Genomic DNA, 25,635 nt, shown 5'->3' with positions numbered 1-25,635 from the left:
TCGAAGCCAAGCACAACAAGCTCTCCTTCTGGGGCGCGACGCACTTCTGCGACGTGAACGACGGGATTCTAAAGGCCGTGCGACAGATGACGGACGCGGACGTCGGCGCGCTGCTCGTGATGGACAACAGCGCGCTCGATGCGGACGGGAACGAGGTCATCACCGAGAGCGAACTGCGCGCGGCGCCGCGCGTTGGCGCGCTCAAGGGCATCGTGACCGAGCGCGACTACCTTCGAGCGGTGGCCAGAGGGCGCGTGAAGGAGGACACGACCGTCCGGGAGGTGATGACTGACTTCGACGAGGAGCCGAACGCGCTCGTGAGCGTGACCCCGGACACGTCCGTGCTCGCGGCGATGGAGATCATGACCGAGCAGCGCATACGGTGCGTCGTCGGCGTCGACGGGTTTTGGTTTTTTTTTTGTTTTTTTTTTGTTTTTTTTCTGGCCCCGACGTACGTAGTAACCGTTCTGACGCGTGCGTTTCTTTTTCGAACCCCTACGCGATCCTGTCTCCAGGCACATCCCGTGCCTGTCCACGGACGGCGAGCACGACGCGCGCATGGAGGGCATGGTCACGATCGGGGACGTCGTCAAGGCGCTCCTCAGCGAAGAACGCGAAGAGGTGCAAATCTGCAAAGATTACATCGCGGGGATGTACGACTGAACGAATCGAAACGAAACGAAACGGTTTCTTGATGAGCGTTACGGTACGTCACGACACCGACACGAATCGCATCGCATCGCATCGCATCGCATCGCATCGCATCGCATCGCATCGCATCGCATCTTTGAACGTGAACGTGAACGACGGAGGTCGACCGCGGGGACCGCCCGCGCGCGTCGACGCTCCGCCGACAACGCGACGCGTGTACATGTACGAATACGAACGCCGCCTGTACCAACGAACGAAACGTGCGTGTTGTAACAACAGCTACGTATTACGTACTATCACCCTCTCCAACGCGCGCGTATGTATTAAACGCTCATCTCCGAACCGTTATCCATCCATCACTCACACCTTGTTCAACAACACGACGGTGTGGCACGCGATGGACCGGTTCTCTCCCAACGAGTCAACCTTCTCGTGCGTCTTCGCCTTGACGTTGATGACGCTCTCGTCCGCGCCGAGCATCTTCGCGAGGTTCGCCCGGATCGCCTCCTTATGCGGCGAGATCTTCGGCCTCTGCGCGATGATCGTGCAGTCCATGTTTCCGATCTCGTACCCGGCCTCGCGCATCAGCCGGCACGCCTCGGTCACGAACACGTCCGACGTGCACCCCTTCCACTTCGGGTCGTTATCCGGGAACAGCTGCCCGATGTCCGGCATCCCGAGCGCGCCGGTGATGGCGTCCACGATGCAGTGCAGCAGAACGTCGCCGTCGCTGTGCGCGACGCACCCGCGGTCGTGCTCGAGCTTGATCCCACCCAGCCACAGCTCGAGGCCGGGCATCTCCGTGAGCAGCTCCATCCGATGCAGATCGAAGCCGTGCCCGATCCGCATGGGCAGCGGCTTGACCTTCGTGGGGTCCGGCGGCGTGAAGACCGCGTTGAGACGCGTCGTCGAGCCGCGGCGCGCGTTCGAGTTCGACGCGATGCGCGCGGTGCGGCGCGGCGCGGTCGCGGAGGACGCGGCGGTCAAGCGCGCGGCCGCGACCGCGGAGGTGAGGCACATCGCAGCCATGGCGAGGACGTTCGTGGTGACGGACGGACGGCGCGCGATCGATCGGTCGGTCGATCTCCGCGCGGCGTGCGAGGTCGGCGGCGCGGTGCGCGGTGCGCGGTGCGCGCGCTAGAGGTCGGCGACGGGGGAGGTCGGCAGGGACGACGCGGGGTCGACGACGACGGCGGCGCGCGGGGGAGTGAGGCGCGCGGAGCGGCGGTCGCGCGGCGGAGGCGGCACCGGGGCGGTCTATCTCAGCTGCCGCGGGTCAGATCTCGCGTGACCGACCGAGGACGCGCGACCGGACCAAGATTCGATCGATGATCTGGCACCGCGCGGCCGAGAAGCCTCGTGAAGTAAAACGTGCCGTGACGCATCTTCCCTCCCGCGCCGTTCGTACGAGCAATTAGTCTGCGTTTTTTCGCCTGTCACTGTCACGACCACGACACCCGAAAACGTGGTTCGGGAAATTGGCCTCGCGCGTTCGCCCCTCGCGCCCGCGCGGCACACACGCGCGCGCTTCCACACGCACCTCACGTCGTCCACGCGACATCTCACGAGAAAGACCGTCTCACGACTCCCGCACGCTCACGCCGCGCGTGACCTCACGAAAGACACGAACTACTCGCACGCACCCAGAAGCACGATGGCGACTCGCGCGCGAATTCAACCCTCTCGCGTGATGACTCCGCGAGCGCCCGCGCGCGTCTCGCGCGTCTCCGGCCGGTGCGCGCCTCGCGTCGAAATTTCCGATCGCCCGCGCCAAACGTCTCTGAGACGCGCTCTCGAGGAGGAGGACGCGTCGCGAGCGCCGCGTCGCGCGACGCGACGCGCGACGCGCGCGATCTTATTCGTTTTTCCGCGCTTCCCGAGAAGCAACGACGCCCGCTGACCTATCCGCTCCCCGCGCGAAATATCATCCCCGCTCGTCGATCCTCCCGACAGGTCCGCCACGGTGCTCGTGCGCGCCGCCGAGAAGGGGATCGCGGGCGACGGCCGCGTGAAGATGTGCAACTCCAAGGACGCGTTCGAGGCGGCGTGCAACGCGGCGGGCGACAACCTGGTGCGCGCGCGCTCGGAGGATCGATCGAACCGCCCATCTTCTCTTCTTCTCTTCTTCTTCACGCGGAAAATCTTTGCCACCTGGATTGGATCGATCGATTTATTTATTTCGCTCACCCCCCCGCCCGCCGCCCCGTCGTCGATCGAATCGACCAAACCGACAGGTCGCGGTGCAGATCTCCACGAAGACGTGCGGCCCGTGCAAGGTTGTCTACCCGCACTTCGCGAAACTCAGCGAGGAGCTCGCGGACGTGACGTTCTGTAAGATCATGGGCGACCACGACGCGGACACGCGAGCGCTCATGAAGGAGTGGGGCGTCCGCGTCGTCCCGCTGTTCATGACGTTCCGGAACGGCGAGAAGGTCGAGGAGTGGTCCGGGGCGAAGCCGGACGTGCTCAGGGAGAAGGTGCTCGCCGCGTGCACGGACGCGGAGAAGGCGTCAGTCGTCAACGCGTGAGCGAGAAGAATCGATCGGTCGATCGCGGGAATGATCCATCCATCACGGCTTCGATCGATCGAACGAACGATCGATCGATCGATCGAACGATCGGGAGACGACGGAGGATCGCGACGCACTTTGTCTGTACTTACACACGCGCGTAGTCGACTTGTAATTTTACGATGACGCCTTCACAATCACAGCGTATCAGACTACGACGCGGCGCGAGCGCGAGCGCGAGGCGCGTCGTTCGAAAGACGCCGCCCTCCCGCCAGCCCTTCCTTCTCTTCGACGTGCGACGCGTCACGTCCGCGTCGGAATCGCGTTCTCTCGCATGTCCGCCTTCACCTCCGAGATGTCCACCTCGCCGCGGTGAAAAATCCCCGCCGCGAGCGCGGCGCTGCAGTTGGTGCTGCTGAAGACGTCCACGAAGTGTCGCGGGCACCCCGCGCCCGACGACGCGATGACGGGAATCTTCACCGCGTCGGACACCAACCCGACGAGCTCGTGATCGAACCCGTTCCCTTGCCCGTCCTCGTCGATGCAGTTGAGCAAAATCTCCCCGGCGCCGAGGTCCTCCATCGCGACCGCGAGCTCGTACGCGCCGATGTCCCGCCCCTCCCGCCCGCCCATGACCGTGCACTGAAACCAGACGTGTTCCTCGCCGTTGGGCCCCGGCCGCGACGTCTTTACCGTCTTGTTCTTCGTGTCCTTCGGATCCTTCACGTACTGCCGCCGCGGGTCGATCGAGATCACCACCGCCTGGTTCCCGTACCGCTCGCTGATCTGCTCCACGCTCGTCGTGCCGTCTTTTTTACCCCCGGACGCGTAGTACGCCTCCGCGACGTACACCGCGTCTGAGCCGATGGATATCTTGGGGTCGAGGGTCCACACGAAGCGACGAACGTCGGGGTGGAGTTGAAAGGCGTCAGAAGCGGAGTTGAAAGGCGTCGAAGTGTGTCGGGATTGAAATCGAGGGGCGGGCGGAGAGAATCGCCGGGAGATAAAGTCCTCAAGGAACGGCGTTCACCACGCCGACGGGGTCGTATAGATGGGGACCATTGTAAACATGGACGCGCCTTATCCGCGCCCGACGAAAAGTACGCAGACGCAACCTCCAACGACGTGTAACTCACGCCGTTGCTGTCCGTGAAGTCCCTGATCCCGCCTCCCACGGTCAACGGCACGAAGACCGTCTCGCTGCTGCGTCGCAGGACTTCGAGCATCGGCGCGTCCGTGAGCGGGAGGTCGCGGTAGCCGGTGATGTTGAGGAAGGCGACCTCGTCCGCGCCCTGCTCGAAATATTTCCCGGCGAGCTCGACGGGCTTGCCCAGGTTCCGTACGTCCCCGCCGTCGGAGCTGGACTCGCGGACGTCGTACGAGTCGCCCTTCGTGACGACCAAGTCGCCGTTGTCGTTCGAGCGCACGTCCAGGCACGCGATGACGCGCTTCGCGAGGCCTCTGTCCGTCGCGACGCGATCCGACTTGGACCTCGATCTCGCGCCGTCGCCCGCCGCCTCCCTCGCGTTTGCGTTTCCCTCGAGGAAGTTTTTGAAGATGCCGATCCCCTTCTCCCCGGACTTCTCCGGGTGGAACTGGCACGCCGTGACCTCGCCCTTCTGCACCGCGGCGATGAACTCGCCGCCGTAATCGCACGTCGCGAGGACCCAATCCTCGTTCGCCTTCTCCGGGACGGCGCGGTAGGAGTGCACGAAATACAGCCGGTCGCCGTCCGGGACGTCGGACAACAGCCCGGTGTCCTTCCTCACGTCGAGCGTGTTCCAGCCGATGTGCGGCACGATGAGGTCGTCCCCGGTGAACCTCCCGACGGTCCCGGGGATCACGCCGAGCCCCTCCACGCCGCCGCTCTCTTCGCTGCCGTCGAAGAGGAGCTGCAGCCCGAGGCAGACGCCCATGAACGGCTTGCCGGACGCGACGTAATCGCGCAGCGGGTCCACGAGCCCGCGCGCCTTCAGGACGTCCATCGCGCTGCCGTACGCGCCGACGCCCGGGAATATCAGCCTGTCCGCGCGCGCGATCTCTTCCGGCTTGGCGATGTCGATCACGGTGAACCCGAGCTTCGTTATCGCGTTTCGCACGGACCGGACGTTGCCCGCGCCGTAGTCGAGGAGGTGCACCTCCTTCGCTTTCGACGCGACGACGACGGCGGCGGCGGCGGCGCGGCGCGTCTTGCCGCCGCGGCGCGACGTCAACGCGCCGACGTCGCCGAAGCTGCGGGCGGGGAGAGGGAGAGGGAGGGGACGACGGATGAAACTGATGACGAGAGGGATCGATCGCTTTCGACGAAAGGGCGCCAGCCTCCGGAGCGGGTGTTTTCGCGATCGGGCGACGCCGCGGCGCGGCGTCGTCGCGCGGGATGGCGACGACGCGGAGGGAAGACGCCGGGCGCACCTCGTCGTCGAGAGCGTCATCGCCATCTCGTGCGCGTTCGAAGTGCGGTGCCTTCGCGCGGGTGGCGCGTCCGAAGGCGGCGCGCGACGAGAACTGAATGCGGCGGCTCGAAAGCCCTTGCGCTTAGACGGCGGTCGCGGTCGCGGTCGGGCGCGGTGCACGATGGCCGTTGTTGTCGTCGACAACGCTCGCGGCAGTTCCCCCCCGCGCGATGCCGCGCGAGACGCGATGACGCTCTCGTCATGACCGACGTCGACGCGTTCCTGGAGGGGTTCCGGTTTGGCGCGCCGAGGTCGCCGGCGCCGCTCCCCGCGGCGGTCGCCGCGCGCGCGCGAGCGGCCGCGGACGCCGACGCGGACGCGGACGGGAAGATTATCGTTCCCGGGATCTCGTCGTTCCCTCGCGACGACGACGACGGCGACGACGGCGACGACTGGCACGTCAGCGAGTCCGAGAACGGCAGCGAGCGCGGCGACGACGACGACGACGGCGGCGACGACGACGACGACGCGAGGAAGCGCGCGCGCGACGACGACGACGACGACGACGCGAAAAACGCGGCGAACATCGCGGTCGGCGGCACCCCGAGCGACGACGCCGTCGTCGCCAAACGACCGAAGAAGCCGCCGGGCGACGACGACGCGCGCGTCGCGCCGCTCGAGACGTACGCGGACGTCGTGGACCACGAGCGCGAAGGGCGCGGCGCCTCGAGAGGCCCGGCGGGGGACGAGCTCAAGCGGTTCTTCCTCCCGCGCGGCCACCCCGCGCGCGCACAGCTGTTGCCGCGGTGGCGCGAGACGCTCGACGCGATCCTCGCGTCGAGACGCGGCCGTCGCGCGCGCGTCGACGCGTTCCACGACTTTCTCCTGTCCCTCTCCGCGGAGCCCGAGCCGTCGTTTCAAGCGCTCGTCGCGACGCTGCTGTCCGTGCAGTGCCGCGACGGCGTCGCGCTGCGAGCGATGACGCGGTTACGCGACGCGCTCGGAGGGCAATGCGTCGTCGCCGCGGTGACGGCGGCGACGCGGGAGACGATCGAAGACGCCGTGAGCTGCTGCAACTACAAGCGGACGAAGGCGAGGTACGTGAAGGAGGTCGCGGCGGCGATTCGCGCGAAACACCGCGGCGTCGTGCCGAGGACGGTCGTCGAGCTGAAGACGCTCCCGGGAGTGGGACCTAAGATCGCGCATCTCGTCGCGTCCGTCGCGTTCGGCGAGGCGAGCGGCGTCGTCGTCGACGCGCACGTCCGCCGCGTCGCGTCGCGGCTCGGATGGACCACCGACGCGGAGTCCCGCAGCGCGGAGGCGACGCGCGCGCGAATGGAGGAGTGGCTGCCGAGGGAGGAGTGGGAGCGCGCGACGTTGGCGCTCATCGCGCACGGGCAGGAGACGTGCGACGCGAGGAAACCGAGGTGCGGCGAGTGCGCGGTGGCGAACGCGTGCCCGTCCGCGGGGACGTTCGACGGCGTCCGGGCGGCGCCAAAGGTGGCGGGGAAGCTGATAGACGTCGAGGATCTCGCGCTGTGACGGCGACGGCGTGGGGGTACGTAGGGCTAGTCGCGTGTAGTAGCGCGTTTTAGTTAGTCGCTTAATAAAGAATAGGATAGTGCCATGAGCTGAGTGGTCATCGCTCGCGCTTTAACCTCGCCGCCGTCGCGAACGGGTTCGCCGACCTCGACGACCCTCCGCCGCCGACCCTCCCCGTCTTCCCTCCGATCCTCCCCTCCGCCTTCCTCCGCTGGTGCTTCGACGTCTTCCCGCGGTCGTACTCCTCGTCCAGGTCGTCGTACGCGCGCGCGCGCTTGAAGATTCCCCGGCCCGGCTTTTGTTTCGTTTTTCTCGCGTCATCAAAGTCGACGTCGACGTCAAAGTCGTCGCCGCCGCGCGCGCGCCCTCCTCCTCCGCCGCGCTCCCCCGGGGGCTTCGGCCTCTCGTTCTCGTCCGGGCTCCCGCCTCCCTCCGCGTCCCACGCGCCGGCGTCGCCGCCGCGTCCGACGACGTTCGACGCGCGCGCGGCGCGGTTCAGCCACTGCTTCACGGATTTGGACGCGCCGCCGTCCGCCGCCGCCGCCGCCGCCGCGGAGGAGGTGACCCCCGCGGCGGTCTTGGATCGCTTCTTCTCTATCGTCTCGACCGCCGTCGCCTTCCTCGCCGCCGCGGGCGCGGGCGCCACCTCGGGGCTCCGCGGCGACGTCGGACTCCGCGGGCTTCCCAACGCGTCTCTCCGTCTCGCCGACCGCGTCCGCGCCGGCCGCACGCGCGGCGGCGGCGACCCGCTCAGGCTCCCGTTGCGCTTCATTCGGTGAAGCCGGCGGTTCCGTTTAAGCGACAGCGCGACGGACTCGCGCGCGCTCAGAAAGGGGCTCCGCGAGCGGTGGTACCGCTTGGGCGATTTCAACGCCGCCGCCGCCGCCGCTCTCGCGTCCTCCGGCGAGGACGGCGACCCCCCGCCCGGGCGGTCGCGAGGTCGCGCCCACGGCGGCGTCGACGGTTTCGGCGTCGGCTCCGGGAGAGAAGTCGGGACGACGCGACGCTTCTTCTTCACGCGCTCCGCCGCGGACGCGGCGAACGGTTCGTCGTCGTCGTCGTCGTCGTCGTCGTCGTCCGCCGCGGCGCCCCGCGCCGCCGCCGCCGCCGCCGCCGCCGCCGCGTCCTCCTTCCGCTTCCTCTCCGACGCTTTGGCAGCCTTCCGTTCCTTCTCGTTCAGCTCCCGCTTCGGCGCGATCTGTCCCACGATCGGACTGCTCGCGCCCGGCGCCGACGCCGCCGCCGCCGGCGCGCGCGCGTAAAACAGCAGATACGCGCGTTGCGACAGCGCGGTTTTTTCGCTCACCGGCGACACCCCCTCGTCGTCCATCTCGTACCAGTGCCCCGTGCTCCCCTTCACGTAGCAGTAGTAGTGCCCGCTGTGCATGCTCCCGCCGCTGTGCACGAGGACGCCGAACAGCGAGTACCGCTCGCGCCCTCGCGCGCGCGGCGACGCGTCGCTCATCGCCTCGCTCACGTCCAGCCGCGTCGGGTACTCCACGAATTGGTTCAACTTTCCTCGGCCGAACGGCACGTACTCGAACCGTTTCAACTGAGGGTCGTTTGATTGGTGGATGATGTGGCGGGAATTGATGTGATTGGTTAGTTATTCGATGACGTGGATGTTTCATTGGACGAGAGCGACGGAGAGACACGACGGGAAAAGTCCTTAAGGATCGGCGTTCACCACGCCGACGCGGTCGCGCGGGGACCGGCGCACGACGTCTAGTAAAACGCGCCTGAATCGTCAGCACCTTCGGCGCGGCGTCGATCGTGAACTGCTTCGTCGCTCGCGTCATGTGCGGCTTCCCCGGGCCCATCTCACACTTGTACTTGTTCGCGCCGTCGAGCACCTCCACGGCGGTGTAACTCTTCAGCGCGCTCTGCACCGATCGACTCCTCGCGACGTCCAGAGAGAGATCCATGAACGAGTCGAACGTGTCGCTGAGGGTAGTACCATAAAACTTTCACCGGTCAGTTGAAAGGTGACGCGATCAAATGTTGAAACCGGGCGATGGGTGAAATACGTTTGTATAGAAAGCACCTCATTTTGCCGCACGTCTTACACGCCACCCGCGACCGCAGCCGCCCGCCGAAGACTTGCCACACGAACGACGTCTCCGAGCGCGCGCTGCCCTCCTTCGGCTTCGGGCGCGCGGCGTCGACGCAGCGCTTGTGCATGGCGTCTAAGAGGCACCGCGCGAACTCGTGCGCGTCCTCTTGCCGTCCCTTCCGAAACGTCTTCGACAGCGCTCGCAGATTCTTCACGAACGTCGCGGGCGCGATCGTGTGTCTCCGTCCCTCCCTCCCCAACGCGCGGGACACGTGCTCGCCCATCTCGTACAGCGCGCTGAAGGAGCCACCGGAGCCACCGGAGCCTCCGCCGCCGTCGGCGTCGCCGTCGGCGTCGCGCCTCGGTTTCGGTTTGTACTTGCGGTGCTCCCCGGCGAGGCAGAATTGCGCGAGCGGCGGCGTGTGCGTGAGGCACTGCATCACCGCGTTCATGAAGCACGTGTTGCCCAAGTTCGCGAGCCCGGCGCCGATTTTCCGCGCCTCGGGCCACTCCATCTTGATGTTCGCCGCGGGGTACAGCGCGTCCTTCACGGCGACGCCGTTCGGGAGCGTCGCGTCATCGCGCGGCGTCGCGCGCGAGGAAGAGGATGGAATCGAGCCTCCTCGCGCGTCGGCGTCCTCGCCGCGCGCGCCGTTCAGGACGATCATCTTCTTCATCGCGCTCTCCGATATCAGCGGCGGGTCCGAGCGTCTGTGATGCGAACGCGACGAGGGAGGGGCGAGACGAAGCGGGATGTCGGCGTGATGCGGCGGAGGCGGCGGCGGCGACCGCGAGATCGACGGAGGGAATCGGAATCATCGCTTCGCTCGCGGAATCGAATCGCGCGACGGGCGGAGCGCCGACCTCGCGCGCGACGCGAGGGACGGACGGGGAGACGCACCGCGCGCGAACGAAGCCGAGCTTCCGCAGGTTCGGCTCGACGTCTCGCTCGAGCGGCGCGAACGGCGCGGCCGGTTTCTTCGTCTTCAAGCCCTTCATCGCGCGAGACGTCGAGGAGCGCGCGCGACGGACGGGGCGCCGACTCTCAGACACACTACGGCTAGAATAAATCACCGACCGATCGCGGCGACGCGCGTCCCGCCCCGTGCGCGACGTCGGGCGTGATGCGACCGCGCCCGTGGAGGCGACGCGACCGCGAGGTTTCAGTCCGCGGCGACGGTTCCCCGCGCGCGCGCGTCTGCGCCGCCGCGCGACGACGCCGGACGACCTGCCGGCGTGTGTCCGCCCCGTGAAACTTTTCGGACTGATGATGATGAACGCCGCGACGACGACCGCCACTCATCAGATTTACGAAATCTGGCCGCGCGCGGTCACTTCGCGCGTCGTCCCCGCACGCCCGATGCCCGACGAGGACCCCACCCCCGCGTCCGCGTCCGCGTCCGCGTCCGCGTCCACGTCGCGCGGCGGCGTCGCGTCCATCCCCCCGTCGCGCCTCCTGTCCTCCCTCCACGCGGACTTCATCCAGCGCGCGTCCTCGGACGACGACGCCATCGAGTCCGCGCTGACCGATCACCTCCGCGTCTCCGGCGCGTACTGGGGCCTCACCGCGATGGCGCTGCTCGGACGCCTGGACGAGATGGATCGGGACGGCGTCTTGGCGTGGCTGGCGCGATGCTACGACGCGAAGAAAGGCGGGTACGGCGGGAACGAGGGCCACGACGCGCATCTGTTGTACACGCTCAGCGCGGTGCAGATCTACGCGCTGTTCGATCGTATGGACCTCGTCGACGCGGACGCGGTCGCGGCGTTCGCGGGCTCGCTGCAGCGCGACGACGGAAGCTTCGCGGGGGACGAGTGGGGGGAGATCGACACGCGGTTCTCGTACTGCGCGCTGTGCCTGTGCAAGCTGTGCGGACGAATGGACGCGATCGACGTCGACGCCGCGGCGGCTTTCGTGGACCGCTGCAAGAACTGGGACGGCGGCTACGGCGCCGAGCCGGGGGGCGAATCGCACGCCGGGCAGATCTTCGTGTGCGTCGCCGCGCTGGAGATCGCGGGAGGGGACGCGCCGGGGACGATCGACCGCGAGGCGCTCGGGTGGTGGCTGTGCGAGAGGCAGGTCAAGGCTGGCGGTTTAAACGGCAGGCCGGAGAAGTTGCCGGACGTGTGCTACGGCTGGTGGGTGCTCTCCGCGTTGTCCATACTGAATAAGCTCGAGTGGATCGACGCGGACGCGCTCGCGAGGTTTATTCTCGACGCGCAGGATGGTGAGAAGGGGGGGATCGCGGATCGACCGAGCGACGAGCCGGACGTGTTTCACACGTTTTTCGGCGTCGCCGGGCTGTCGCTGCTCGGGTTCGAAGGGTTGAGACGGATCGACCCGACGTACGCGCTGCCCGCGGACGTCGTCCAGAGGATGGGGTTGCGCGAGACGTAGGAGGGTGGCCTCACCGGGATGCGGGGTTTAGGGCGTGATGGGAAGGAATAAAGTAGTGTGCCCTACGTTTCCGCTACGTGCGTGCTGGAATACGTTTCGCTAGCTAGTACTGTAGTGAAGTCGCTAATCGGATTTATTCGTCGCGATCCCCCGATCGATCAGCTGGATCGATCGCCGGAAGCCACGGCGGGTCCGGGCACCGAAACGCCCACCCCGCGCCGCTGTATCTCGAACAGTGCAGCGCGAGTCGCTCCAAGTCCCCCTCCGCGAAGTCGTCCGACGTCTGTCCGCTCACGCCGTGCGCGACGAACGGGCAGTGCGCGCACGACGGGAAGGAGGAGGAGGAGAAAGAGGAGTACCCAGTCGCCAGCTGTGTCCCCGTCGCCGTCGCGGTCGGTCCCTCGGGCGGCGCGGGAACCGTCTCGCCGTCGGCGAGCTCGCGGACGTCGCCGTCTCCGTCCGACACGATCCGCCGCAACGCCGCGCCGTAACCGTCGGGACGCGAACCGTCGCGGTTGTCGCGACGGTCCGCGTCCCCCGCGTCGAGCGCGAGCGCGTCTCCGCCCAGGTCCGCCGCGCGAGCGCCGCCGTACTTGACGTCGTTCACGATGGGCCACCCGAGACGCGAGAGGTGCGCGCGGATCTGGTGCGTGCGGCCCGTCGTCGGGCGACATCGAACGAGAAGCGCGCGCCTCGGAAGACCGCCTCTGACGACGACGTCTTCGAACGGGCACGCGCTGCCGCCGTCGCCGCCGCCGTCGCCGCCGCCGACGCCCCACTCCCCGCGCGCGACGAGCTCGAACGCCGTCGACGCGTCCTTCGCGCCGTCCGCGACGGAGACGTCGCACGACGCGACGCGCGCGCGTTCGTCGTACGCGACGGCGGCGTCGCACCGCGCCGCGAAGACGTCGGTGCCTTCCTCGCGCGCGAACGCGGTTAACGCCGCCGCCGCGACCGTTTCCGCGTTCCCCCCCGCGTTGAAGATCTTCATCGTCACCAACGCGAGGTACTCCTTCGACACCTCCCGCCCCTCCACCTGCGTCCGCATCGCGTTCGCGGTCGTCGGGGTCCTCGCCATCACGAGCAACCCGCTGACGTTTTTGTCCAATCGATGCACCGGGAAAAGCTTCCCGAGGTCGCGTCGATGCGCGGCGAGGTATCCGAGCACCGTGTTCTTCCTGTACTGCCCCGTCGGGTGCACGGGCATCGTCGCGGGCTTGTGTACAAAGCATTGTCGGGGTGGAGTTGAAAGGCGTCAGTTGGAGTTGAAAGGCGTCGAGGTCGGGGATTGAAAGCGAGGGGTGGGCGGAGAGATGCGCCGGCAAAAGTCCTTAAGGAATGGCGTTCACCACGCCAACGCGGTCGTATGGGGACCAGTGTACAGAACGCACCTTGTGTATCGCGACGAGGTCGTCCGCGACGGCGATCACCTCCACCGGGCGGTCCAGCGTGGGGGGTTCGTGGCGGTGCAACGCGTGTCGCACGCGTTCGCCAGCCTTGAGGGGGCGCAGCGGTCTGATAACGTCACTCGTGCGTGCGTTATCGTTACCACCGTTACCACCGTTACCGCCGTTACTCTTCGCGCGAACGTTCTCCACGCGTAACGCCCCGCTCGCGTGCGCTCTCTCGTAATACTCCCGCGGCCGCGCCGGGAACTCCCGCGCGAAGAGCTCGACGACGTCGACGCCCTCCATGCGCTTCTTCACGTGGCACACGAAGTCGAACGCGTACGGCTTGACGATTCGCATCCCGCGAATCGACACGTAGTCGGACGGCGACGGCGGCGAAGCGAACAGATCCATCGCGTCCGCGAGCGGCGGCGGCTTTTGAGGGCCGTTCCATACGAGCGAATGTCGGGGTGGAGTTGAAAGGCGTCAGTTGAAGTTGAAAGGCGTCGATGGCGGGGATTGAAAGCGAGGTGTGGGCGGAGAGATGCGCCGGGCAAAGTCCTTCAGGATCGGCGTTCACCACGCGAACGCGGTCGTATGGGGACCAGTGTATAGAACGCACCTGATGTCGCGCGCGCGGGCGCTTTTTCGACGCCGCCGACGCTTCCTCCTCCATCTCTAGCTAGGCTCTTCTACTTTGACTCAGCGCGAACTCGCGCCTCCCTCCTTCACGCCGCGGTCCCCTCCTCCGCGGCCTTCTTCTCCTCCTTCGCGGAGAGATGGCGACGGTACTTCGCGAGATCGTCCTCGTACACGGTCCAGACGCAGAACTTGCACTGCGGCGAGCTCTGGCAGCAGTCCTCCGCCCCCGGAAGGACGGGCGCGACGATCGGTTTCTCGCGACACGCGCAGAAGCGGCGCGCGCAGACCGAACAGATGGGCGGCGGCGGCGCGCGCTCGTCGTGCCTCCCCACGCGCTCGCCGTCGGGTCTGGAGGGACCGCCCTCGCCGGTCCACCCGCTGAGCTCGCGCGGGATGGGCGCGCGCGGACGGTCGTGCTTCGCGCGGCGTCGTCGAAGGGCGGCGTCGGAGGGCGCCGCCCTTGCCGCGCGAGAAGAGCGTCGCGCGTCGAGCCGCGAGCGTTGTCCGCGTGCGAGCGCGAGGACCTCACCCGCGACGCGGCGCATCCCGCACTGGCTGCGCTGGGAAGGCCAGATCTCCAGCAGTCCGTCGTGCCGACCATCGTAGTACGTACGAGACGCGCCTGTACGAGCAAACACGCAGAAATCGTGAAGCGCGCGTCGTCGACGAAGGAGAGCCGCAGACGGAGAAGAAACCGGTCGAACGACGAACGCGTTCGACACTCTTCTTCCGCGCGCCGCCCCCCGACGTCCGCCTCCCCACGGATCATGGACCGCGCGAACGCGCGCGTCGCGGCGACGACCGCGCACATCACGCGCGCGCCCACCTCCGCGTACATGGAGGACGTGGTCAACCAGACGCCCTACCGCGCGGCGCTCCGCGCGTGCCGCGACGATCTGTGGAAGTTCATCGACGAGACGAACGCGAATCCGATCTTCGTGCGGCTCGCGTGGCACGACGCGGGGACGTTCGACTATCACGTCCGATCGTGGCCAAAGTGCGGCGGCGCGAACGGAAGCATCCGCTTCGAGGAGGAGATGAGCCACGGCGCGAACGCGGGGTTATCGAAAGCGCTCAAGTACCTCGAGCCATTCAAGGCTAAACACCCGCTGCTGTCCTACGCGGACGTCATACAGCTGGCGGGCGCGACCGCGATCGAGCACGCGGGGGGACCGAAGATCAAGATGCGGTACGGCCGCGTCGACGTGGAGACTCCGGAGGAGTGCGCGAGGGAAGGGAACCTCCCGGGCGCGGAGCCGCCGTTCGGAGACGGATCCCCCGACGCGGCGACGCACCTCAGGCGCGTTCTATCTCACACTGGTCCCCATACGACCCCGTCGGCGTGGTGAACGCCGATCCTTAAGGACTTTTGCCGTCGTTTCTCTCCGCCCAGGGTCCCTCGCGTTCAATCCCGACACACCTCGACGCCTTTCAACTCCGCTTCTGACGCCTTTGAACTCCACCCCGACGTCGCTTTGTATGGACAATTACCCTCAGAAACGTCTTCGGACGCATGGGGTTCTCCGACCGCGAGATCGTCGCGCTCTCCGGCGCGCACACGATCGGCCGCGCGTTCAAGGAGCGCAGCGGCGTCACGGAGAACGGGTACGGCGCGAAGAACGGCACGAAGTTCACCGGCTGCCCCGCGGGGCACGGCGGCGGCGGAGGGACGTGCCCTTTCAGCGCGCGGCACGACGGCGACGCGGACAAGGGCGTCGGCATGGAGGGCGGTCGGTCTTGGACGAAGCACTGGCTGAAGTTCGACAACTCGTACTTCAAGAGGGAGCACGACGAAGACCCGGCGAACTTGCTGTGGATGTCCACGGACAAGGCGTTGCACGTGGACGACGAGTTCAGGAAGGTGTTTGAAGAGTACGCGGAGTCGCAGGAGGCGTTCTTCGCGGATTTCGCGGCGGCGTACAAAAAACTGAGCGAGTGCGGCGCGCGGTGGAAGCCCGTGGACGGGATCGTGTACGAGTGGTGACGTGGGATATGACGCCATGACATGTGATCCACGTGATCGTGATCGTGATCGATCGCGCGAGGTCGAGACCTAGCGTGTTTCCTATTCTTATATTCGATTCGATTCGTTCCGTCGTCGCGCGTCGCCTTCGGCGCTCGCTCGCCGCCCGCCCTCGCCCCCGCCCTCGCCCTCGCCGCCGCCCTCGCCGCCGCGTCCTGTCGTCCATCACAAAAACGGCAAGAACGAGAACAGCCTCAAGATGCCCGCGAATAAACCTTCCTCGCCGAACATCTCCCCCGCGTCCACGCCGTCCATCTCCAGCGCGTCGATCCCCGCGGTCTGCGCGACGCGGCTCGCCCACGCGTTGACCGCGATGAACAGCAACGCGACCGCCGTGCCGACGTTCACCTTGTTCACGTCCGCCATCGCGCTGTCCTCCATCTGGCACTCCTTCATCGTCGCGACGTGCTCGTTCTCGTCGTCGCGGATCGCGCAGAAGGTGTCGTGGAGGGTTCGAACGCGCGGGCGGCGGGACGACCGCGGCCGCGCGGTTTGAAACTCGTCGAAGAGATACATGTCGTCGTTTTCGTAGTACGCCCTCGCGATGCGCGGCGCCGGGAGCGTCCTCAACTTTTCTTTGTTCTCGTCCGCGAACTGCGCGTACGTGTCCACCGCGTGCGCTTCGATGAGCTCACTGAAGTTGTACGCGAGCGCGGGCGATATCAACCATAAAGCGATGAGGACGAGGTAGTACGCCAACGCGGCGTGCTGCGCGAGAAACCGGTCGCGCCAGAGCGCGTCCCCGCCGAGCGACTCCATGATCAACAGGTGATGATACTCGTTCCACTCCTCCGCGAAGTGCACCCTGCGCAGTTCGCTGCTTCGTCGCCACCACCCTAAGAGCTCGTACAACGTCAGCATGGTGTTATACGAGAAGTACGGCATCCGCGCGACGGACTCTAAGAACCAGAACCGCTGTATCGGCCGGTCCTCGGGGAAGACCAGATCCAAAAAGGTACACAACGCGAAGTACGGCGCCTTGATGATCCACGGCGCGGGCACCTCCGTCCTCGACCGCTCGCGTTCCCATATCGCGGCGTTGCTCAGCGTCAACGTCGCGAGCTGATCGCGCAGCTCGCTCGCGATCTCGGCTTGCGTCTCGGTCCCGCGCCACGCCTCGGAAGGGATGAGGATGACCGGACCGCCGTTGCCGGGGGCGTTCTCGTCGCCTCTCGTCGCGTCGGGGTGGAGTTGAAAGGCGTCAGTTGGAGTTGAAAGGCATCGAGGGCGGGGATTGAACGCGAGGTGTGGGTGGAGAGATGCGCCGGGCAAAGTCCTTAAGGAATCGCGTTCACCATGCCGACGCGGTCGTATGGGGACCAGTGTATAGAACGCACCTCTCGTCGCCGCGCGCAGCGCCGCGAACTCGCGCGCGAAGTTCTCCGTCGCGATCGCGAGGACGTTCTTCGGCACACCCGGCGGGCGGTTCTTCGACAGGTCGATGTACAGACCCGCGTTGGACTGTATGAAGCCGTACTCGCACGCGCAGTCGGCGAACGGCGAGGCGTTGAATCGCTCGGTCGCTTCGTCCATGGACTTGGAGTCCGCGGAGGGCGAGACCGACGCCGCGAGCGCGCGGACGTACGCCTTCTGCGCCGCCTCCGCAGCAGCCTTCGCGGCGTCGCGTCTCGCCGCGAGCGCTTCGAGCTCCGCGTCCGCGGGCGTCGGGCCCCCGGACGTCGACGAGCGCGCGTCTCTCGCGGAGGAGAACGCGTCCGAAGACGAAGAAGAAGAATGCTTCGACGCGGCGAGGGTGATGAACGGGTGCCCACGACGACGGCGCGTTTCGATGAGGTCGCGGCCGGGGACGACCGCGCGCCATCGCGCGCTCGACGGCGCCGCGCGCCGCCGCGCGCGCGCCGCCGCGGGCGTGAGCGGTGCGGGGGTCGACGACATGCGGAGGCGTGCGCGTCGAAGTGACACCGCGACCGCGGCGGGGGAGAAGGTCTCGGAGCGAACGACAAAAAAACGAACAGTTGGAAAGTTTTCCGAGATGAGCGAGCAAAAAGGTTCACCGGTCAGTTAAAAGGAGACGCGATCAAATGTTGAAACCGGACAATGGGTGAAAAACTTTTATAGAACGCACCTCTGAACTGAAGATGTGAAACGACCCGACAGCCGACAGCTCGCCACGTAATCATCATCATACCATGCTCGCGCGCGGGCTGTGGCCGCGCGTCGCTCCGTCGTTCGTCTTCTTCGCGTCCGCCGCGGCCGCCGCGTCCTCCTCGCCCGCGTCGTGCGCCTCGAAATCCTGCTCGCGCGCGATGTCGTCGTCCTCGGCGAAGGCGGCGCACTACCGCGCCGACGGCGTGAGGATCACCCACGACCCGCACGCTCCCGGGATGGCGGAGGTGCATTCTATACACTGGTCCCCGTACGACCGCGTTCGCGTGGTGAACGCCGATCCTTAAGGACTTTTCCCGGCGCATCTCACCGTTCATCCCTCGCGTTCAATACCCGCCCTCGGCGCCTTTCAACTCCATCTGACGCCTTTGAACTCCACCCCGACATTCGCTCAGAAATACGGCGCGCCGGGCGAGACGGATCGCGACGGATTCGACCCGTACGCCGACTCCGTCGGCGCGGGAATATACGGTGGCGTCGTGAAGCGGCGACCGGAGGACGGCAGCGTCGTCATCGGGAAGCAGTACCAAGGGCACAACCCGCGTCCGGGTCCGGTGTACGCCGGCGGCGGATACACCCCCGTCTCCGACGCGATCGCGACGTTCAACCGCGAGGTCTCCGGGGGCGTCCCAACGCCCGAGACCACGCTCGCGAAGCTTCTCGACGCGCACCCGGACTTGGTCAACGACGTCTCCACCGGCGGCGCGTCGCCGCTGCACACGTGCGGGATGTCGCGCGCCAATCAGCACGCGACCGCGTTTCTGATCTCACGCGGCGCCGACGTGGACGCGGTGGACGCGTACGGGTTCACGCCGTTGGACCGCGCGGCGTCGAACAACCTCGCGATCGCCGCGGAGGCGCTGTTGAAGCGGGGCGCGGACCCGGACGCGAACGGGCCGCCGCGCGACGTCGCGACGCAGTCCGAGGCGAGGGACGTGTTGAAGGCGCTCGACGCGCGCGCGAAGGAAGGCGGTCGCGTCGACTCAGGCGCGTCCCGTACACTGGTTCCTATACGACCGCGTTGGTGTGGTGAACTCCGATCCTGAAGGACTTTTGCCGGCGCATCTCTCCGCCCACCCCTCGCTTTCAATACCCGCCCTCGGCGCCTTTCAACTCCAACTGACGCCTTTCAACTCCACCCCGACATTCTCTCGTATGGAACGACCCTCAGCCGCGGAGAAGATCGTCGTGTTCGCGGACGCGAGACCGGAGGTCTCGGGAGAGTACGTCGCGAAGCCGCGCGAGGAGATCCCCGCCGCATTTGCCGCCGTGTGCGTGGATAACGGATGGGACGTGGACGTTACCTGGAAAAAGCTGAACGGCGGCGAGGACGGCGCGTGGTTTAAAAAGACGACGGACGACGCGTATTTGTACTTCAACGCGCTCGACGGCGAGTGGTGGATCGACGGACCGGACGGCCTCGGCGTGTACAAAGGCCCTTCGGGGTCGCCGCGCGCGCCGATGGGGATGTCCATCGCGTGGCGCGCGATCGACGGCGGGACGCACGCGCCGACGCTCGCGATATATCGTCGCGCGTCGTGAGCGCGAGCGCAGAGAGAGTATTTTATTCATCTTAGATTGTAGTCGAACGAATCGCGTACGTAACCTTACCCTGAAACGCCAAACGGAACGCGTTCGACGACCAACCTCTCACGACGCCCGTCACCACTCCGCGGTCTGCATCGACTCCCCCAACGCCTCCCACCCCACCTTCGTCATCGTCTTACTCCTCCGCCACAACCGCATCGCGGCCTCGCGGTCGTAGCTCTGCGCCGACGACTCGCACACCTTGAACGTCCCCTTCTCCCCCCCCGGATTATTCGGCCCAGACTGCTCCGCCACGTATTTCCCGCTGAGGGTCGTTCCATACAAAAAATGTTCATCGGTCAGTTGAAAGAAGACGCGATCAAATGTTGAAACCGAGCTATGGGTGAAAAACTTTTGTATAGAACGCACCTGACGCCCTCGAACGCGTCGCCCGTCGCGACCTCCACCTGCCCGCGCGCGCCCTGCTCCGGGGTGATCAGCCCGCCGATCTCTTTCAAGAGCGGGTAGAAGTTGATCGAGAGCGACCGCGGAAGCTCGGTGTCCACGACCCCGGGGTGAACCGCGTTGACGTCCACGAGGTCGCCGCCGCTCCCCGGGGGCATCGCGCGAAGCCGCCGATGGAGCTCGTACGTGAAGTACAGGTTGGACAGCTTCGTGCGGCCGTACGTCAGCCACCCGGCGCCTGAGGGTCGATGGTCCATACGAGCGAATGAATGTCGGGGTGGGGTTGAAGGGGGTCAGTTGAAGGAGTTGAAAGGCGTCGAGGTGTGTCGGGATTGAAAGCAGCGAGGGACCCTGGGCGGAGAGAAACGACCGCCGGGAAGAGAAAGTCCTCAATAAGGAACGGCGTGCACCGCGCGAGCGCGGTCGTATGGGGACCAGTGTGAGATGGTACGCGCCTAAATATCCGAAGAACCCGTCGCTGTTGATGTTGTCGAAGTCGATGTGCCCCCACTCGTGCGCGACGGACGACACGTTCACGATGCGCTTCCGCCCCGGGGTGCGCAAGACGGTCGGCATGAGGCGGGACGTGAGCGCGAAGTGGCCGTGGTGGTTCACGCCCATCTGCATCTCGAGGCCGTCTTCCGTCGTCTCGCGGTTCGGCAACGCCATGACGCCCGCGTTGTTCATCAGGACGTCCAGGCGGCCGTACTTCTCGTCGAACGCCGCCGCGAATCGCTCCACGGAGGATAACGACGCGAGGTCGAGCGTCAGCGACGCGTCGACGTCCGCGCCCGGGATCTCCTCGGCGATCGTCTTCGCCGCGTTCGCCGCGCGCGTCGCGTCGCGGCACGCCATGACGACCTTGTACCCGGGCTTCTTCGCGATCTCTTTCGCGGCGATGAAGCCGAGGCCGGTGTTCGCGCCGGTGATGACGCAGACCTTCGCGGAGGACATCTCGGAGGAGGAGGAGGAGGAAGAGGAGGAGGACGCCGCGCGGACGGTCACCACGCCAAGCGTCGTTCGGCGGGTGCCAACCGAACCGATCGACGACGACGCGGCCGGGCGCGACGACGCGGCGGTTCCGATGCGACGCGTCATCGCGAACGGCGTCGCCGCGGCGATCCGCGCGGACAACGCGGAGGACATCTCGACGGCGAAGAGGAGAGAGACGCGATGCGGCGCGAGGGGACGACGCGCGGCGTGGAGTGCCTCGCGCGCCGACGGTTCGACACGTCATCGAGGCTGCGGCTCCTGTTAGCCTGTCTGGTCGGTTCTGTCGGTTCTGCGTTCTCGTGAGCGAACGTTTTTCACCCACCCCGCAGGTTCAACACTTGATCGCAAACCCTTTCAACTTTGCGCACGTCTCGGATGTCGGAAAAGACGGCACGCTCTATCTATCCGTCCACACCCATGGCGAGCGCGATCTCGTGGACCGCGCGCGTCCGCGGGGACGGACCCCGCGTCGCCGCGATCGCGACCCGGGGCGCGACGACGACCAACCGGTCGTCGCGATGCCGTCGTCGCGTCGACCCGGTACCCCACCCCGCGGTCGCGAAGCGCAGCGAGAAGAAGCGCCAGGCGAGAAAAATCGGTCGACGCGAGGACCTGCGCGAGGCGGAGGCGGCGGCGGCTGCTCGCGCGACTCGAGCCGCGGAGGAGGCGGCGAAGCGCGCGGCGTCGCCGCCGCCGCCGCTCGACCCCGCGGACGCGTCCGCGCGCGTCGCCGCGCGAGAGACCGCGCTCCGCGACGCGCTGCGCGCGGTAGGCGACGCCAAGGCGACCGCGCGCGAATCGGAGACGTGGGACCCGTCGCGAGGGTACAAGCCGTTCGACGCCGTCCGAGACGCCGTGGACGCGATGGCGCGCGCGCGCGTCGCCGCGCTCGAGGCGCGCCTCGAGCGCGCGGTCGCGCTGCTGTGCGTCGCGAAGCGAGAGCCCGTGGAGTCGCTCGCGAAGTTTGGATGGACGTACGGCGAGCGCACGATCGCGGATACGAAGAACGCGCGATGCCTGGGGTTCATGCTCGCGGCGATGAGCAAGGCGAACGTCTCCACGGGGACGTGCGAGGTCCTGAGCGTCGCGATGGAGCTTGATCTGATCGGCGAGGTGGACGCGAAGGCGGTGAAGGGCGCGGTGAGGGCGCTGCGGGAGATGGACGAGTTGGGTTTGCTCGACGAGGGCGAGCCGGAAGTGTTAGCCGCGGCGGCGGAGGCGACGGAAGCCGCCGCCGCCGCGTCGGACGCGTCGTAGGCACTGATGAGGCACGACGGGTGGGTGTTATTAGGTGTTACGCTCTACAAATGACCGTTAGTATACAACAAACAACACGCGCGCGTTACGACCGCGTCACCGGCGCCTTCGCGATGCCCGGGTTGGACCCTCGCACGACCCTCTGACACTCCGCGAGGAACGCCCTCGCGTCCTTCGCCGACCCGTCCCTAACGACCCTGAGGTACTCCACCGCGACGTCGCCGCCTAAACCGAGCGGCGTCAGCGTGCCGTTGACGAGGTCGGCGGCGAACGCGTCGCCGCGGCGTTCGAGAAGCAGCCGCGTGATCGCGTTCCCCTCCGACGCCGCCGCCGCGGACGTGGCGTCCCGCAAGTCCAAATCCCCTCGCAACGTCGGCGCGACGCAGCACGTCGGCGCGATCGTCTCCGCGGCGAAACGCGTGAACCCGGGGACGGGCTCGGCGGCGGGCGGCGGCGCGTCCGCGGGGACCACCCACGCGGCGGCGAGTTTGAAGAGGGTTTGCAGCGCCATTTTTCGAGACGCGGCGCTTCGATGCGCGCTCGCGACGCGCGTCAGCGTCGACAGAATCGCCTCGCGCGTCGCCGCGAGGCCTTCTTCGGACGACGCGAGCACGGGGATCAAGCCGTGCGCGCACAGGCCGTGGACGTGCGCGGAGAACATCTTCTCCAGGTTTATCGCCTCGCGCGCCTCCTCGGTGTTGTCCGTCGCGGGCGTCGACGACGAAGGCGTCGACGACGCGCCCGCGCCCGCGCCCGCGCCCAACCCTCGGACGCCGACGACGACGCCGTCGCCGTCGAACCCGGAGAACGGCGCGAGCGCGAGCGCGATCTGCGACGTCATCGCCGGCAGCGTCTGCGCGACGAGCGCGCCGCACTCGCCCTTAAACGTCGCCATAAGCTGATTCAGAAGCACGAGCGCCTCCGCCAGCTCCTCCGCGCCGCCGCCGGATCGGAGGTGCTCCACGAGAGGCAACGCGTACGGAAACACCGCCGCGCCGACGCTCAGGACGAGCCGGTGAAAGAACGCGACGACGCGCTGCCGCGTCAGCGCGTCTCGCGGCCACGCGCCCAAGCATCGCAGCGCGGGCTCGAGCCCCGTCTGAAGAATCGCGCCGCACCTCGGCCGCGTCGACGTCGCCAATCGCGACGGGAATCCCTTCGCGACGTTGGACAACGCGACCACCGCGTGCCGCGCGGCGGCCGCGTCCCCGGACGCGATCGCGGACTCCACGCGTATTCGCAACGGCGCGCAGGCAGCCTCGAGCCACGTCGCCTGCGAGTCCTCCGGGACGTCCTCGATGCCGAGGAGAAGACCGAACGCCTCGAAGACGTAGAGCCGGTCGTCGTTCCCCTCGGTGGCCATGGCGCCGCCGGTGCCCGCGCCGCCTCCCGCGCCGCCGCTTCCTATGCCGACGCCGCCGTGACTCGCGGACGGCGCGCCGGCGTCGGACATGACGGCGTCCAACGCGGCGAGGACGGACGGCAGCGACGGCGCGATCTGCTGCCGGAGCGGCTTCACGAAGCGACAGAAGAGGTAACACGCGCGTCGCGATACCTCCGGGTCCGGGTGACGCATCCCTCGGCCGTCGAGAAACGCCCCGAGCGCGGGCGTTAATAACCGCGCCGCGTTCCGCTCCACCGCGAGGTGGTACCTCACGCACAGGTCCAAAAACGCGGACGCGACGAGCCGGTGCGCGGACGCGGGGACGCCGCCGCCGTCGCCGCCGCCGCCGCCGCCGCCGCCGCCGTTCCATCGCTCGAGCAAAAAACCAATCAACTCCCCGAGCGGCGACTCCTCCACCCCGGGCTTCACCGCGCCGTCGTTCGCGCCCTCGCCGATCAGATACAGCGCGCTGATCGCGGTCTCGACCCTCTGCCACGGTGCCGGCGGCGACGGCGGCGGCGGCAGCGCGCGCACGAGCGCGGCGCGGACCGCCGCGAGCGCCAGCGGCGGCGCGAGACGCGCTATCGCTCGGAACAACACCCCGAGTTCCAGTCGCAGCGCCACCACCTCCGCCTCCGCCTCTCTCACGAACTTATCCCCGCCGTCCGCGAAGGACACGCCGCATCGCGACTCCGGGCCGTCCGGCTCCGGGAACGAGCCGCGAGTTATGACAGCCTCGAGCATGGCGTTCAAAAACGCCTCCGCCTTTTCCTTCGCGCGCGCCGGCATCGTCGCCGCCGCGTGCGGGTCCTTCAACCGGTTCACGTACGCCGTGCACGGCGCCAGCGACGCCATCACGACCGCCTCGCCGCCGCCGGGCCCCACGCCGCCGCCCAAGTGCGCGACGCACGTCGGGAGAATCTCGTCGACGAGATCGGACGCGGCGACGACCACCTCGGGCGAGGGGCCGACCGCGTGCGGCTCGTTCGCCTCCTCCGCCGCCGCCGCCGCCGCCGCCGCGCGGAGGCACGCGAAGAGCTCGCCCGCGACCGCCGCCGCGAGCTGCGCGGACGCGAGGTCCGCGTCGTCCCAGTCTCCGTCGTCGTCGCCGCCGCCGCCGTCTCTCGCTCTCGCTCTCGCCGCGGCGGCGCCGCGCAACGACGCGCACGCGTCGACTAAACCCAGCCGTCGAATCAGCGCCACCTTCGCCGCGCGGTCCATCCCTTTCGACGCGAGCGCGGCGAAGAAGTCCGCGCCCGCTCGCGCGAGGTCCGGGTCGCGCGCGCCGAGCATCGCGCCCGCGGTCTTCACGAACGCGTCGCCGGTGAACAGCGACGCGTCCGCCCACTCGACGAATCGTCGCGCGGTGTTCGCGGCGCGCGTCGCCGTCGCCGCGCTGTCGTACCGAATGCATTCGCCTGCATTCGTCGCGACGCAGCCGTACTCGATCATCGCGCGCCACGTCTCCGCGAGCGTCGCGAGGACGTCGCCGTCGTCGCGCAGCGCGTCCTTGACGCGCGTGGACGCGGGCGCGCTCTCGCCGGATTCGCCGCGCGCTGAGGGTCGTTCCATACAAGCGAATGTCAGGGTGGAGTTGAAAGGTGTCAGTTGGAGTTGAAAGGCGCCGCGGTCGGGGATTGAAAGCGAGGGGTGGGCGAAGAGATGCGACGGGCAAAGTCCTTAAGGAATGGCGTTCACCACGCGAACGCGGTCGTATGGGGACCAGTGTACAACAGAACGCACCTGATTCGCCGCCGCCGAGCAACGGCCGCTCGCGCGCGGTGTCCCCCGCGCTGATGACTTCTTCGTCGATCGCGTCGAGGACGCGGCAGAAGACGTCCGTCGCGCCGTCCGCGCCGTCCGCGTTTGCAGCGCCGCGGAGGAGCGACACGAGGTCGCGGAAGAACGACGGCCAGCGCGTCGGGTACTCGCGCTTGACGAGGAGCGCGGCGACCTGCGCGAGCTTGTTCTTCACGAACGCCGGCACCGGCGGATCTGTCCTCGACGCCGCCTCGGCGATCCACCCCGCGATCGCACCGCGGAACGCGCTCGCGTCCGCGTCGGACAGCGACCCCGGGATCAGCGAGCCGCTCGGTTGCAGCGCATCCGCGAGCGTCTGCAGGCACCAGAACCGAACCTCGGGGTAGGTCGTGACCGGGTAGCGCGCGACGCAGTGGCGCCAGCACTCGGGGCTGGTCTTCGCCTCCGCGAGGAATGTCACCGCGCGGTCGCGCAGGGCGGCGTCCACGGCGCCGGACTGGTCGAACGCGTAGATGATCGCC

The 25,635-nt window shown here is 67.6% G+C and overlaps 14 protein-coding genes across 14 annotated transcripts; 7 read left to right on the top strand and 7 right to left on the bottom strand.

The window, feature by feature from the left end:
• Positions 1-899: 899 nt before the first annotated feature.
• MICPUCDRAFT_28562 (uncharacterized protein) lies at positions 900-1,650 on the bottom strand. Its single transcript, XM_003061346.1, has one exon. The coding sequence runs from the start codon at positions 1,498-1,500 to the stop codon at positions 1,012-1,014; it is 489 nt and encodes a 162-aa protein (XP_003061392.1). The 5' UTR covers positions 1,501-1,650; the 3' UTR covers positions 900-1,011.
• Positions 1,651-2,178: 528 nt separating this feature from the next.
• Positions 2,179-3,360, top strand: MICPUCDRAFT_28559 (uncharacterized protein). Its single transcript, XM_003061596.1, has 3 exons — positions 2,179-2,385; positions 2,605-2,722; positions 2,886-3,360. The coding sequence occupies exons 1-3, from the start codon at positions 2,306-2,308 to the stop codon at positions 3,177-3,179; spliced, it is 492 nt and encodes a 163-aa protein (XP_003061642.1). The 5' UTR covers positions 2,179-2,305; the 3' UTR covers positions 3,180-3,360.
• Positions 3,361-3,464: 104 nt separating this feature from the next.
• MICPUCDRAFT_48216 (uncharacterized protein) lies at positions 3,465-5,599 on the bottom strand (the record flags this gene model as incomplete). The annotated part of the gene is made up of 3 exons (XM_003061345.1): positions 3,465-4,018; positions 4,237-5,393; positions 5,574-5,599. The coding sequence occupies 3 exons, from the start codon at positions 5,597-5,599 to the stop codon at positions 3,465-3,467; spliced, it is 1,737 nt and encodes a 578-aa protein (XP_003061391.1).
• Positions 5,600-6,445: 846 nt separating this feature from the next.
• Positions 6,446-7,021, top strand: MICPUCDRAFT_6525 (uncharacterized protein; the record flags this gene model as incomplete). Its single annotated transcript, XM_003061595.1, has 1 exon — positions 6,446-7,021. A coding segment is annotated over one exon (576 nt), but the record flags the coding sequence as incomplete, so codon positions are not given.
• A 1,333-nt stretch (positions 7,022-8,354) lies between these two features.
• MICPUCDRAFT_20295 (uncharacterized protein) lies at positions 8,355-9,664 on the bottom strand (the record flags this gene model as incomplete). Its single annotated transcript, XM_003061344.1, has 4 exons — positions 8,355-8,614; positions 8,820-9,040; positions 9,141-9,446; positions 9,528-9,664. Coding segments are annotated over 4 exons (924 nt in total), but the record flags the coding sequence as incomplete, so codon positions are not given.
• An 845-nt stretch (positions 9,665-10,509) lies between these two features.
• MICPUCDRAFT_44694 (uncharacterized protein) lies at positions 10,510-11,547 on the top strand (the record flags this gene model as incomplete). Its single annotated transcript, XM_003061594.1, has 1 exon — positions 10,510-11,547. One exon carries the CDS (start codon positions 10,510-10,512, stop codon positions 11,545-11,547), a length of 1,038 nt encoding a protein of 345 aa, XP_003061640.1.
• Positions 11,548-11,629: 82 nt separating this feature from the next.
• On the bottom strand, positions 11,630-13,349 carry MICPUCDRAFT_51019 (uncharacterized protein; the record flags this gene model as incomplete). Its single annotated transcript, XM_003061343.1, has 2 exons — positions 11,630-12,763; positions 12,939-13,349. The coding sequence occupies 2 exons, from the start codon at positions 13,347-13,349 to the stop codon at positions 11,681-11,683; spliced, it is 1,494 nt and encodes a 497-aa protein (XP_003061389.1). The 3' UTR covers positions 11,630-11,680.
• A 314-nt stretch (positions 13,350-13,663) lies between these two features.
• On the bottom strand, positions 13,664-14,122 carry MICPUCDRAFT_51018 (uncharacterized protein; the record flags this gene model as incomplete). Its single annotated transcript, XM_003061342.1, has 1 exon — positions 13,664-14,122. One exon carries the CDS (start codon positions 14,120-14,122, stop codon positions 13,664-13,666), a length of 459 nt encoding a protein of 152 aa, XP_003061388.1.
• Positions 14,123-14,344: 222 nt separating this feature from the next.
• Positions 14,345-15,671, top strand: MICPUCDRAFT_48214 (uncharacterized protein; the record flags this gene model as incomplete). Its single annotated transcript, XM_003061593.1, has 2 exons — positions 14,345-14,877; positions 15,075-15,671. The coding sequence occupies 2 exons, from the start codon at positions 14,345-14,347 to the stop codon at positions 15,559-15,561; spliced, it is 1,020 nt and encodes a 339-aa protein (XP_003061639.1). The 3' UTR covers positions 15,562-15,671.
• A 280-nt stretch (positions 15,672-15,951) lies between these two features.
• Positions 15,952-16,671, bottom strand: MICPUCDRAFT_5889 (uncharacterized protein; the record flags this gene model as incomplete). The annotated part of the gene is made up of 1 exon (XM_003061341.1): positions 15,952-16,671. A coding segment is annotated over one exon (720 nt), but the record flags the coding sequence as incomplete, so codon positions are not given.
• Positions 16,672-17,867: 1,196 nt separating this feature from the next.
• MICPUCDRAFT_51014 (uncharacterized protein) lies at positions 17,868-18,773 on the top strand (the record flags this gene model as incomplete). The annotated part of the gene is made up of 2 exons (XM_003061592.1): positions 17,868-17,996; positions 18,123-18,773. 2 exons carry the CDS (start codon positions 17,868-17,870, stop codon positions 18,771-18,773), a joined length of 780 nt encoding a protein of 259 aa, XP_003061638.1.
• Positions 18,774-18,882: 109 nt separating this feature from the next.
• On the top strand, positions 18,883-19,269 carry MICPUCDRAFT_51013 (uncharacterized protein; the record flags this gene model as incomplete). The annotated part of the gene is made up of 1 exon (XM_003061591.1): positions 18,883-19,269. One exon carries the CDS (start codon positions 18,883-18,885, stop codon positions 19,267-19,269), a length of 387 nt encoding a protein of 128 aa, XP_003061637.1.
• Positions 19,270-19,805: 536 nt separating this feature from the next.
• On the bottom strand, positions 19,806-20,661 carry MICPUCDRAFT_10976 (uncharacterized protein; the record flags this gene model as incomplete). The annotated part of the gene is made up of 2 exons (XM_003061340.1): positions 19,806-19,925; positions 20,155-20,661. Coding segments are annotated over 2 exons (627 nt in total), but the record flags the coding sequence as incomplete, so codon positions are not given.
• A 426-nt stretch (positions 20,662-21,087) lies between these two features.
• On the top strand, positions 21,088-22,038 carry MICPUCDRAFT_62826 (uncharacterized protein; the record flags this gene model as incomplete). The annotated part of the gene is made up of 1 exon (XM_003061590.1): positions 21,088-22,038. The coding sequence occupies one exon, from the start codon at positions 21,088-21,090 to the stop codon at positions 21,967-21,969; it is 882 nt and encodes a 293-aa protein (XP_003061636.1). The 3' UTR covers positions 21,970-22,038.
• Positions 22,039-25,635: the final 3,597 nt, after the last annotated feature.

Source organism: Micromonas pusilla (genome assembly GCF_000151265.4).
Source record: "Micromonas pusilla CCMP1545 genomic scaffold MICPUCscaffold_10, whole genome shotgun sequence".
Lineage (NCBI taxonomy): Eukaryota > Viridiplantae > Chlorophyta > Mamiellophyceae > Mamiellales > Mamiellaceae > Micromonas > Micromonas pusilla.
This window is presented reverse-complemented; position numbering and strand designations above follow the sequence as displayed.